The sequence below is a fragment of the Podarcis gaigeae genome, assembly GCF_964106915.1.
Source record: "Podarcis gaigeae genome assembly, chromosome: 9".
Taxonomy (NCBI): Eukaryota; Metazoa; Chordata; class Lepidosauria; order Squamata; family Lacertidae; genus Podarcis; species Podarcis gaigeae.
Window position 1 is genome coordinate 49,076,246 of NC_139685.1, and position 13,310 is coordinate 49,089,555.

The 13,310-nt window shown below is 41.0% G+C and overlaps 1 protein-coding gene across 7 annotated transcripts in view; it reads right to left on the reverse strand.

Moving 5' to 3' along the window:
- LARP1B (La ribonucleoprotein 1B) overlaps positions 1–12,803 on the reverse strand; it is a 29,416-nt gene extending 16,613 nt beyond the window's left edge. For 3 of the 7 annotated variants that reach the window (XR_014568053.1, XM_083755470.1, XM_083755468.1), the window contains exons 1-7: positions 11,834–12,803; positions 7,422–7,483; positions 6,635–6,694; positions 4,268–4,439; positions 2,877–3,044; positions 2,619–2,762; positions 2,015–2,183 (exon numbers count right to left, since the gene is read on the reverse strand). Coding sequence is in view for 6 of the 7 variants with exons in the window: in XM_083755470.1 (XP_083611596.1) it covers positions 2,015–2,183; positions 2,619–2,762; positions 2,877–3,044; positions 4,268–4,439; positions 6,635–6,694; positions 7,422–7,483; positions 11,834–12,212 (1,154 nt within the window). In the remaining variant the exon portion in view is untranslated. The remainder of the gene's footprint in view (positions 1–2,014; positions 2,184–2,618; positions 2,763–2,876; positions 3,045–4,267; positions 4,440–6,634; positions 6,695–7,421; positions 7,484–11,833) is intronic. The other 4 variants (XM_083755473.1, XM_083755472.1, XM_083755471.1 and 1 more) reach the window with 2 other exon arrangements.
- Between the last annotated feature and the right edge of the window lie 507 nt (positions 12,804–13,310).

A 13,310-nucleotide genomic window follows, 5' to 3' on the forward strand; every position in this document is an offset into this window, starting at 1 on the left:
GGGAAATATTGGAAAGTGTCCAAAATATGGAACACAGAAAGAAGGGGAAAATACATTTCCATAAGTGAGTTAATAATAAAGGCTCCGGAGATGCTCTCAAGAGCAAAGAGTGCATATGGTTCGAAAAGGGTCAAAATATACATATGGAGCCACCAAGAAAATTAGCCCAAGACAGACTTATAGCTTATTGAAACCAACTACTGATTATCTGAAATAATATCCCTCAATCCCACTGAAGCCAGAAATATGCCACAACATTACATAGGTAGTATAACTTTACCAAACTATGAAGAAAGAAGAAGACATACCCCTCAAGGTTCTAGTTTAAGAAAGGCCTTTTCCTCCAAAACATGGAAGGCAACAAATCAATCTTGATGACAAAAATACATAATCATTTTAGCTCTGAAGTCTACACAACATTCAGAACTCTGATAAGGTAGAAACTCATTTTATCTAAATTCTATTTTCAGAATGGAACCAATTATATTAATTTTCAAAATGATTCCGATAAGGTTTCTCTTAGAACATAAGGAAGTGCAGTTTATGGCAACAAATGCAAATTATGGTTGTGTTTAAAAAACAACAACAATGTATGCACCTTATATTAATTTTCTCTCTTATAAGGTTATCCCAATTAAGAACAAATAGAACGCTTGGGGGTTTCAAGGCTAGCTATTTAATTAAAACTATAATTAGCAATACTAGAAATTAAATTATGCATATTCTAACTTGTCTTAACGCTTTATTTCTATATGGCTGCAGAATCTGTAAACACAGTCCAGAAATTCTAGTACTTAATAATTAAGAAAATAAAGACCTATTGCAACAAAAGGCTGGACAGACACCCAATTAGAAAATTGTAAGACCTTCCAAACTATTTGGAAGGTGAAAAAAGCCTCTAACATCCCAAGAACAGTAGTACATTCCATGATAAGGCTTGGAAATTTCCAAACTAATTAAGGAGACTTTGTGAATAATTTAACCACTACTGGGATATCTGACTAAATCCTACTATTAATAGCAGAACTTGAAGATATGACCAATATTTGGTTTAACAATGTGCTGAGCATCAGAGGGGTACATCATCATGTTCTACCTTAGAGGATCTGGATTCTATACTGCAAGCTCAGAAATCTGACCACAAAGAAGAAGTGTCTGAGGGCAGAAGAAACCAGCTGATTAATGTGACATGGAACTGTGAGGTTTCACAAGGCCCAGCAACAATAACTGGGAAAAATTGAAACTGGCAGCCTCAAGCCAGAGTCTATCTGCCAATAAACCAAATTTGTTTTTCTTTTTTTCATTTGCATTAACTGTAACAAAACAAGCAAGCAACAAGCCACATAAAATGCAAGAGCAACAAAAACCACCATTAAACTATGGCAAAACAGGGTGTGCAATATGCTAATTCATAAACCCTTAACTACAATCTGAAAATTCTGAACCACCCTGTGATCCTTGAATGGAGGGCAGTACAGAAATTTAATTAATAATAACAGCAGCAATAATTTTCTCCAGGGATTTGGATAACCAGCCTTCCAAATGGCTTTTCACAACCCATTGAAATACAAGGGAATATTTCCATTTATAGCTATATACAATATGTTTTCTTCAATTCAAACACAATGGCAAAGCACCAGTAAGTACTTTGGAAAGAAAAATTAAGAATGGCAAAACTACTTCCAAGCCAACATAATTACAAAGTTTTCATATGTACACAGTCTTACTATACCGTAACACTAGCATACCTAAGTTACAATGTCAACAAAATGCCACAGACAGAATGGAGTAAGGATGCATATACATGGATTGCATGTGGTTTATAACACCAAAAAACTCAAGACCTGTTCTTATTAAAAGTTCACAGTGAAATGTTTGTAGCATTTCCAACCTATGCCACAGGGTTTATTTGAAACCACTGGCTTATTAAATGAATGTAGTCTTGTACAGGCACAAAGTTTAACATCTTGCTTCCCCAACCACCTGCACCATAAACACAGAGCAGTCTACTTACATTTGGCGTTTAATGTATTCTTTTAGTAGTGTTTCATCAACAGAATACACCTGCATTCCTGTTCCATCATCATAGTAATACATCATACTAGTGTTAAGATCTGGCTGAAATGGCTGGTCAGTTCTCTCATTATATTGTTCCCGATAGCCATATGAATAGTCATGGTTCACTTCAGGAAGGAGGAAAATTGAATTATTACAAATTATGAGTCTAAGTATGTGAAAATATAAAGCCTCGACCTAGTCAATGTTTAGAATTATTTGAGTCAACATTACATTTTATTTATTTCATAAAATTTACATATCACCTGATTGTAAAAAAAACTTCAAAGCAGTTTACAATATATATACAGGAGTCATGGGGTAGAAATATACTTTTACTTTCAGAAAACACATGGCAAAGTTTCTCACTAACATTATAATCATGGAATAAGAGGACTCTCTCTCTCTCAGGAAGCAATAATTGCTTAATGACAGGATAACAGGGAATAGAAGGACAATTTTCACAATGGAAGGACATAAATGGCAATTAACTAATTCCTATGGGAACAGACACTATTCAAACTGTCAATATAATTTTTTCATAATAATTTCTATTTTCATACTTCGAGGGTTTCCTCTTCCACGTCCTCTTCCTCTTCCTCTGCCCCTTCCTCTTCCTCTGTAAAACCCTCGAATACTGCCACCTTCACTTCTCACACTAGAGACTTCATCATGATCATCTCGTTTTTCTCTATCCCGTCGCCAGCCTTTTAGAAATAGGAAAAGAAATGTAGATTCCTAAAGTTACAGAAGTGAGGTTTTAACAAGAAGTAGTTGTCAATTAAATGCAAACACAAATCAATAAAATTTAGATGACATACTAGTTCTTGTCTCATTGCGTCTGTTGTTGTGTGGCACAAGCTTGCCTGTTTCTGGCTGAGATCTTGAACTGTTCCGAGATCCTGGTCTATCTTGGCCTTCTGGCTTCATATCATCTAAATGAAGTGGCACCCATTTGTGCTTGTTACCTTCAAGTGTAAAATATAGAACTAGAATGCTGTTAAGAATACCCATTAACCCTATAAAATATATTACATTTATTAAGTACTAGTTCCCACATTTTGAATAAATATGCACATATGAATTCATTCTAAGAATAACAGCAAATGTCACAAAGTAACTTTCTGAAAGTTACTTCATGAAAATTTCATGAAAATATGTTCTGAACATACAAGAAATAGCTTCTCATTCTATGCACAGTCCAAACTCAAATTTCAAACACTTGTAAGTTATTAGATGAGGGGGAGCTGTGGAGGAAGGCATGCTAGCTCGGCCTCCTTTCATTTTTGGCACCTTCCATAAGATGAAAGGTAGGGAGCTGTTCTATCTGTGGGGACTCCTTGCATGTATGCAAACCCCAGAAAATCAGACTGCTGCAGGAATAGTAAGATATCACTGGTGGGCCTCAGTAAGATCTTAAAAGGACACTCTTTTAAAGCAGTTCTTCAGAAATTTAATCCCACTGTGCCTTTTACCACGTTCATAGGTTCTGTGGGGATATCACTGAAAATACTATTCAGTTTAATGAGCTTTGGAGACAGTGAATGGTTTTATGTCATAGTAGTAATATTAATATTATAACTGCTCACTCTTTTGCACCTTTCTACCTTCCAACTCTTTTGAAACCTAACCTATGCTAATCCCAGATGAAGAATATCTGATTTCATACTTCTAGCCTATGTGAGTTTTTCCTGTAATATAAGCAGGATATTAGGTTGGTTGCCACCTCATTAAGTGACTTGTGGGGAAACAAGACACTGTCAGAGGATTAAGGAATTCCCTCCCATGACAAAACTGATGTGATGCACTCAAAGTGCTGAAGCAGCTTCTTGTTTCTGAATATGATTTTTGTGTTCTGCCTTAGATTAAAACTTTATCTAAGGATTCATCTGCATGCATTTGGAGTATGAGCTTACTGATCTTAACACAGAAGAAGCTAATAAAATTTCTTTATATATAAATTAATGCCCAAATTTAAAATTTTAGGAAAATGAAGATTTGCTAAATTCTAAAAGATTAATACAGCAAGATTTTTGCAAACACAATAGAACAACCACTATTGAAACAGTCATAAATTAGAGTTGCAACCTTTAAAAAACTGTCAATAAAATTAACAAGAATGCACAAACACACATTACAGCTCCATTTTTAAAATTTGGTCATGATACCTCAGGTTATAGAGAACATTATTAATATGCTAGCCCAGACCAACCTTTTTTCTTTTGATTGTTAATCTGAGCCTCATCTTCACTAACGTTTTCGCCAGGAATATCCGGATTTATTTCCAGGTTTTCTTTGATTCTGCTATTATTCTTCCTTTCATTCTTCTCTTCTTTCTCCTTTTTGATTGGAGTTTTTTTATTCTGATTGCTTATATTTTTACACTATAACACAACAGGGGGGGGAAATTAGAGCTGAATCCTAACCCCATTCAAATATTTGCAGCCATTCCATCCCTGCTGCCAAATTTGAGCTACATGATAAAAAAGCAAACCACTCTTTCCTACTGTCCTTTTATCAACTGTTCATCTGACATATGCAAAGGAACAGAATCACAGCAGAAACTCCCAGCCTCAACTTATATGTGTTGGCTATACTATCTGTACAGACCCTATTCACACATGTTCAGAGCCAGCTATATGTATGAAGGCTCTGTACATGTTTCCAAGGAACCTGCAAAAGCAAGGTACGTGGCACATTTAACATGTGAGGGGGGGCTTGTTACCACAATTCCTCTATTGCCTTCCCCAATCGCATCAGTGAGCACAAAGAACATATGGACAGACCCAAGAAGGTTGTTTTTTTGCTAAGTGTTGTCAATATTGCCGTATATTATTAACTTGATTAAGTCTACCTCAGTTTATTGTTAAATTTGTTTATTGCGACAAAAAAGTAATAAAAACTGCATTTTCATATATATGTATAACTGAATAGTCATACCTTGGTTCTTGAACGTAATCCGTTCCAGAAGTCTGTTCAACTCCCAAAACCATTTGAAAACCAAGGTGCGGCTTCCGATTGGCTGCAGGAGCTTCCTGCACTCAAGCAGAAGCCGCGTCAGATGTTCGGCTTCCGAAAAAGTTTGAAAATCAGAACACTTACTTCCAGGGTTTCAGCGTTCAGGAGCCAAAATGTACGAGTACAAGGCATTCGAGAACCAAGGTACATCTGTATTCCATTATTAGTAGAGTTAGATTTCCAGCTAATGTGACAACAGTTAAATCCATTATAATTACTATGGCTCCCTTTCTCTTCCCCACATGCTTCTACTAGCAGGCTCCTCTGCAATCCTTCCTTTTCTCTGTTTCCTTCTCTTTCTTTCTTTGGAGGCAACTTGCAGAAATAAGCAATAGCTGCTTCCTCAAAACCACTTTTGGGATCTACCTCAGCTGAGCAATGGTAGCTTTCTCTGCAAAACACTTTCATGTAGGTGAGTTACAAAGAGACAGATCATTTGTTACTACAAGCCACTCAGACAGAACTCTCTGGGTGGAGCAGCTTTCTTGCAGCAGTGATGGTGGTCCATGTTCTTTCTCCTTCAAACAGGGTTTCACATAACACTAATCCAAGTTGTGTGGTTTGTTTAAACCATGTGGCTGTTTAAACCTAAGTGCTCCCATTTCATTCCTTCGTTTGTTCAGATGAAGCAACAAACCACAAGCCTTGCATTAGTGTAACATTCAAACCAGTGCTTATGGTTTGTTTCTCACAAATAAACCATGATTGGGACTCTAGTTATAGCTTTAAAGAACATAGGTTGCAATGGGTTTTGCTGCCACGGACAGAAGATTGGGACTGATCCTTTTCAGCTTAAGTACCATATCATTCCACATTCAATCTGATTTCTAAATCATACTTCAGAAAAATCAGCTACAAGTGTCCTGTGGCATAGGGTAGAGAACCATGAGCTATTTACAGAATGCTTTAGGAAAAGGAATGGGGGCTGGCTGCCCAAAAATATTTTTCTGCAAATTGTCTAGCTGCCCTTGCTGATCTCCCAAACAGATACCTAGGTCATCTGTATGCAAAACAATCGTCGTTAATTAACAGATCAGTCTTGTACAACTCAATTATGCTTTAAGAATGAACTGAACATTGTGTGCATCAATTAGTTCTATCATACCTCACTGATATTGTGTTTTGCAAAGGTCACAATATGAAATTATTTTTATGTGGTATAGAAAAGAAAAGCAATCTAGAAATACGTAAATGTTGCCAATTTAAACTTGTTAAGGAAATAAATTTGCCTTCATTGTAAACTAGTCTTACAAGCAGTTGGACTAACAGTTAACCAGCTTGCTCATCTCCATCTCTTGTACCTTATAGCTGCTAGCTCCTCTGCTACCACATTGAACCTAAGCTTCTCTAGCATTCTAAAGCTCGGAAAGTTACAATACTGTTATGAAAAGAGCATTATGATGATAGTGCGGAGGCAGGAGAAAATTGGCTGGTAGACAGAATTGTGAGAAGAGAAGAGTGCAATATTGTTTGTTATTTCTATGAGGCAAGAGATACCTGCCACACGGAAGTGTCAAACTTCATTGTTGTTGTTACAAAGAAACGTTAGAAGTGTACTTACTTCAGAGTTGGCAATTTCACTTGGTGTTGGCCAGTTTGATGCATCACTGAAGTCATTTGCCTGCAATGGTAATGAACACATATTACTGTCCAGAAACATTTGTTCAATAGCAAGCAAGCATCCCCATTCGACACTGGATTTATGCTACAGTTTACAGAAATGAGATCACAAAACAAAAATTCTTGATCCTTACATATCCTGACTCACAAAATAGCACAGTGAAAAACCAAACTCAGCAACGTGGTCAGCAATTCTGAATCCATAACCCTAACCCTAATCCTAACCTTTAAAAAAAAAAAATGTGCTCAGTCATTTTTATGAAGGCAGTCTTTTCAAATTTGATATTAATGTTATGAAGTAATTTGCATAATAATTAACAGTCAATGGATGTGAATTACTTGAAGCTAAAATCAGCAAGTAAACATAGCTTTTCTGCTTATCCTCTATTTCCAATATAACTCTTAGTAAGGAAAACGTTTCCATCACTTTGGAAAATTACATACAACACTCAAGACTAGCTGTTTTACTTCTCAAGATGCTCCTACAGTAACTTATCCCTTGTTCAGTTCGAAGGACAGACCATATTGTAAGATAATGGCTATACTGAAAAAGGTATCAATAAAACTTTATGATAATTTAAATAAATATGCAAATACAGGATTATCAGTATATTACAATAAATGAATTTAATAATTAATTAATTATTAAAGTATTAATTACTAATTAATATAATAATTTAAACCTAAATTAATAGACTATAAAACTGATTTGGACTGCTAAAACATACCTTATTCGATTTCTTTACTTTCGATTTTCCTGCCTTTATGACTTTAGCAGAACTCTGCAATTCTAAAATGAATAAAAGAAAGATGTGATTCAAGTAATCTATAAAGAGTAACAAAACCAAGTTCACCACATAATTTAAATAGTATGATTAATTTCTGCTCTCAAATTGTTTAAGTACAAGTTGAAACAAAGAAATTCCACAAAGTACAAATGATTTTTTAAATTAACTGGATAACTATCGAACTTGAAAAAATCATTTTTTCAGCTTATCAAATTAGCTTAAGTGTTAATTCTAATTTGAATGCTGCTATTAGCCTTGTAAAACGCTAAGATTACTCACATCAAATTACTCATATAAATTAAAATCGTATGGCTGCAATCCTATCCATACTTACCAGAAACTGTACGTCCCACTGATATCCTATCAATGGGGCTTCTGGATAGGAGCCTATATAAAACTTGATGACTGAAACTGACATGTAGACTATATTACAAAAATAAAGATGCATTGCGATCTCAATTTATGATAGCTTTAAAAAGAGTTTTTGTTAGAAAAAGAATAGATTAAAAATGTATTTTTATACTCCAGTTAGTGCTTTATGAGCTAAAACTGGCACAGTTCATACTTGTAGATTTCAGAGCAAATATCCAATCTATGTCAGACAAATTCTTACTTTACCATTATGCTTATGGATATATGTAACAGCTACTTAAATATTTCAGTTATGCCCCTACAGCTGTCACATGTGGAATACAAAATTCTGGGGGGAAAAAATACTCTTATAAACTTTGTATTAGCATACAGGGCAAATATTACTAATATATGATTAATGCTTCAAGTCTTCTCCATATCATATTCTGAACAGACATATGAGTGAAGATTCTAGAGCCAAAGTGAATATAAAGAAACGAAACAGTCTAGTTTCAATAAGTCAATCAAACATTAAGAATGTAAATAGTATACTATAAACAAAATCCAATTAAAACAAAAATCTATCTAGTGCTTAGCAGGCTAGCTAAATAATTAAAATTAATCTAATTTCAATTAATTGTTTGCATCTTTCTGGCGGTTATGAGGAAAAAATTATAACTGCTAGCCCTATCAAAAAGCATCAAGTATAGATGGAGGGGATGCTTTCTCTATACAGTATATGTTTAACAACCTAGGGAGGAGTGCAAGTGTACATGAGTCCAAAAAGATTGTGATCCCCTGCTGTACACTGTAGGAATTTAAGATGGAAGAGATATACTGTACACAGTACTACTTTGTAATATATTCCTTTTTAATATGTAACACATTTTGAATGTGAACTAGTAACTTATCCAAAAGAGAAATAATATGATCAAAACAACAACTGTGTGGTAGAGATTATGCTCATTGTATTGCAGAAGAATAGTACTGTACTACTGGAGTATCCAATGCGACAACTGCACCATGGTGGCCTCAGGCAACCCCCAATCTGGAGACCAATGTGGAGTGTCATAAACACCACTCTAAGCATTTTGGAGAAAGGGTCAAGTTGCATAATATATTACTAACCACCACCACATTTAGAGCAAGAACTACCGTATTTTTTGCTCTATAAGACTCACTTTTTCCCTCCTAAAAAGTAAGGGGAAATGTGTGTGCATCTTATGGAGCGAATTCAGGCTGCGCAGCTATCCCAGAAGCCAGAACAGCAAGAGGGATTGCTGCTTTCACTGCGCAGCGATCCCTCTTGCTGTTCTGGCTTCTGAGATTCAGAATATTTTTTTTTCTTGTTTTCCTCCTCCAAAAACTAGGTGTGTCTTGTGGTCTGGTGTGTCTTATAGAGCAAAAAATACGGTAGTCAGGCATATCATACTGACAGCATCTTTTCTGAACACAGCTGCTTTAATATTTTATTCTCGCACTACAAGGTAGTGCCTGAGCAACTATCCATCTGTCTAGGCAAGCACGTAAAGCCGAATGTGCAAAAGTTAAATGTGTGTAAATTGCAGTCTTACTGTGTAGAATCAGTTTGCATAGCATCACTTAATGAACTTGTTACATGAAAGTTGAAGATATGCAAAACAAATTATCTATTTAACAAAATCCTAATTAATGCTAATTAACCTTTTACTTTCCCTATTTTTTAAATGTAAAATACAAAAGCTAGTTATTTAAGGCAGAACTCTATTTTTATTTGTAAGGTATTTAAGCTAGGATATTCAACACATTTATTAGGGAGCAAGTACTTAAGAATTCAACTAAATTAATTATTTTATCCAAGTTTTAAATTGTACTGTTATATCACTTTAATCTAGCTAAGTCCCAGAGCACTAATATAATACCTTCTATTATCTCAAAGAGTGTTACAACTACTGCTGCTGAATTTGAATACTATTTCATGATAATTCCTGCTACATGGTGGCATACTGTGATTTGTGATCTACAAATTATATACAGTACAGCACATGCTAAAGTTTCTTGCAAGACCATCAAGCATGAACTACAAAGGAAAGCAGGACTAATTACTACAGTGGTCATTCTCTAAAGACCTGTTAGTGCAAATATATGTTTAAAAGCCTTGAATTTGCTACCACCAGCATACTATCACAGGAACCCTAAACTATGAATAGCACCCTCAAGAAAAAATGAAGTAAACTCTATATAGAACTCATGCTTCTCAGTTTTATTGCAGGTAATGCCAAGTGTTGACAAACATGCACAGTGACCAAAGAAAGAGTAAAGGCTATTTCATATGTTAACTTGTTAAGTTTTTGTTTGGAAGTACCGTATTTTACGCCCCATAGGGCACACCGGCTAATAGGGCGCACCTAGTTTTTTTGGGGGGAAATAAAGAAAAAAAATTCTTTCCCCCCAGGCGCAGGGTTGGGGAAGCCCGAGCTTCCCCCAACCCCAGCCCCCAGAACAAGCTGCTATCCACAAGCCTAGGGAACTTGGCGGGAAGTCACGCAGCTCTCCCACGGCTTGCGGAGAGCTGCGCGAAGCTTGAATCCTGGAGCGTGCTGAGCTCAGCGCGCCCCAGGCTTCAGGATGCAGGCAGCTCTCCGCAAGCCGTGGGAGAGCTGCGTGACTTTGCGCCGGGCTCCCACGGCTTGCGGATAGTTTCCTGAAGCCTGGAGAGCGAGAGGGGTCGGTGCACATTTTTGGAGGGGAAAAAGTGCGTCCTATAGGGTGAAAAATACGGTACTGTAAACTTATTTAATAGCACCACCCATACGTATAAGTTCACGAATACAGTGGTACCTCAGGTTAAGTACTTAATTCGTTCCGGAGGTCCGTACTTAACCTGAAACTGTTCTTAACCTGAAGCACCACTTTAGCTAATGGGGCCTCCTGTTGCTGCCACGCTGCCGGAGCCTGATTTCTGTTCTCATCCTGAAGCAAAGTTCTTAACGTGAAGCACTATTTCTGGATTAGCGGAGTCTGTAACTTGAAGCATCTGTAACCTGAGGTACCACTGTATGTAGAACTGCAATATACAGTGGTACCTCGGGTTATGTACCGGTATTTAATTCATTCTGGAGGTCCGTTCTTAACCTGAAACTGTTCTTAACCTGAAGCGCCACTTTAGCCAATGGGGCCTCCTGCTGCCGTTGTGCCTCCGGAGCACGATTTCTGTTCTCATCCTGAAGCAAAGTTCTTAACCCGAGGTACTATTTCTGGGTTAGTGGAGTCTGTCACCTGAAGCGTATGTAACCTGAAGCGTATGTAACCCGAGGTACCACTGTATATGCATACAACAGAGGTACATACACAACAATGATTTACATGCAAGCAGGAACAAACTATTTTCTGCACACAAGCGGCATCCAAACAGGATTCTGACACGAAGCAGACCAAGCAACAGGCATAATGAAGGACAAAAACACAGAAAAGTTCTGCGTGGGCATAGTGGGACTACAACAGCTCCCCACCACCACGACGTCTATCAAGTTAGATCTCTTCTCAGTTTCCGCTCCCCCACCCATAAGAAGTAGCCACTTTCGCTTCTAGGCATCCCTACCGCCGCCAACTGAGCTCTGGCTTTCCCAACCGCTTCGCTCTCGCCGTCCACCTCATAAAAGAACTCCAAGGCAGAAGAAGCCACACCTCTTCACGCTCATTTTCCTAATCTGACCATATATGCAACATGAGAGAGGGCAGGCAAGGCTGAAAAGAGCTCCCTGGCACCGGCTTGCTGGCTGGCTGGCTGGAGGCAAGCAAGCACACGCCTTTCTCCGAAGCCTGTGTCATTCGGGGTCGCCGCCGAAAGCGGGCGGGGGAGGGTGGAGAAAGAGAGAGAGAGAGAGGAAGAGAGAGGGGACGCTTTAAAGAAACTTGAGAAGGAGGCAGCAGCAGCAGCAGCAGCAGCAGAAGCACGCGGGGCTCTCGTCCCCGCAGTAGGTCAAAACACAAGCTCCCTGTCCGCCCAGCCCTTTCCTTACCCGAGTCCTGCGGGGCGAGCTCGCTGCCGGCTGAGGCGCTGGAGGGGGATAAGCTGCCGCCGGAGACGGGGGGAGGCTTCCAGCGGGTCCAGGGGTTATCCTTGGGCGGGGGGGCCTCGACGGCCTGAGGCTGCTGCTGCTGCTGCCCCGCTTGGCACTTGTCGCCGTTGCTACTATCCTCTTCCTCCTCGTCGTCGCCGCCGCCCTCTTGTTGCTGCTGCTGCAGCCCCTCACCGGAGCCGCTTTGCCGGGGGGCTTCGGTCACTTGGCCGGAAGGAAACAGGAGCTGCTCCTGATGGTTCTCTTCGGGCAGCCGGGCGCCGATGCCGCCGCTCTTCTCCGCGCCGCGAAGTGGTGCCTGCGGGGCGGCCGCGGACATGCCGAGAGGGGTCTGTCCTCCCGAGCGCCCCTCTCCCTCCGCTCCCCTCGGGGCTGCCGTAGGGCGGGAGGGGGAAGAAGAAGAAAGAGAGCCTCTAAGCGGAGCTGCTCCGTGCGGGGGGCCTGGCCCGCCCCACGGGGGCTGCGGCTGGCGGGGAAGCAGCCCCCCCGCCCCAACAGCGGCCTCCGGGGGCGTCGCCGCTCATTCACCTCAGCGGGTGGTTCAACCGCCACCGCCCCGTGCCGGGGGGGGGGGAGGGGGTTGTAGAGAAGAGAGACGCGCGAGAGGGCCGCGCACGAGAACGCGTCGCCGCCGCTGAGGGGCCGCCCGGGGTTGGGGGGTGGGGGGCAGGAGGAGGCGCCGGAGCCGAGGCACAGTTTTCGTGGGGCCTGCTTTGAGGTCCGGCAAGGAGCTCCGTCACAGCTGTCGCGCGTGTGTGCTTCCTCGCGCCGGGGGAGGCGGGGTGGGTGGGAAGAGGGGCGGGGACAGAGTCAGGGAAAGGAGTGAAGGGAGGGGGGTAAGAAGAAGGAGGAGGCGGCGGTGGCGGCGAACGGGCGAAGCGCTCTGCAAAACGAGGGCGGAGCCTCTCCGAACCCCTTCGGCGCGTTGTGACATCACAACGGCCAACAGCGCGGAGGGAGGCCGCGTGCGTCTCTTCTCCGGGCTCGCCTACCCCCATCCCGCGCCCTTTTCGCTCCCCTCACCTCCGCCTCGGCTAGCCCCGCCTCCGCCCCGCCCGGAACGAGGAAGCGAGAGGCGGTGGCGGAGATGGCCGCGGAGCGGAGCGCGGCCGTCCTCAACGGAGAACCTAGGAAGGGGAAGCGGCGGCGTTCAGGGGGGCGCCGCCGTTTCCCCTTCGAATTGGGTGGGCCGAAGGAATGCCGCTTCTTGCGGAGCACGACAGACGCCGGTCTCTGAGGGAGAGGGAGTCAGTTGACAAGGGATCTGTGGGGCGCGAAAGCAGCTCACCTTCGTCCACACCAGCAATTCTTCAGGAGAATCGGGGAAGGGTTATTTTGGGGAGCTTTTTAATTTTTATTAAAGAGAGTTTGGGCGGGCTGCCTTGACACTGTAGACTTAAAAACAACTACCTGGACA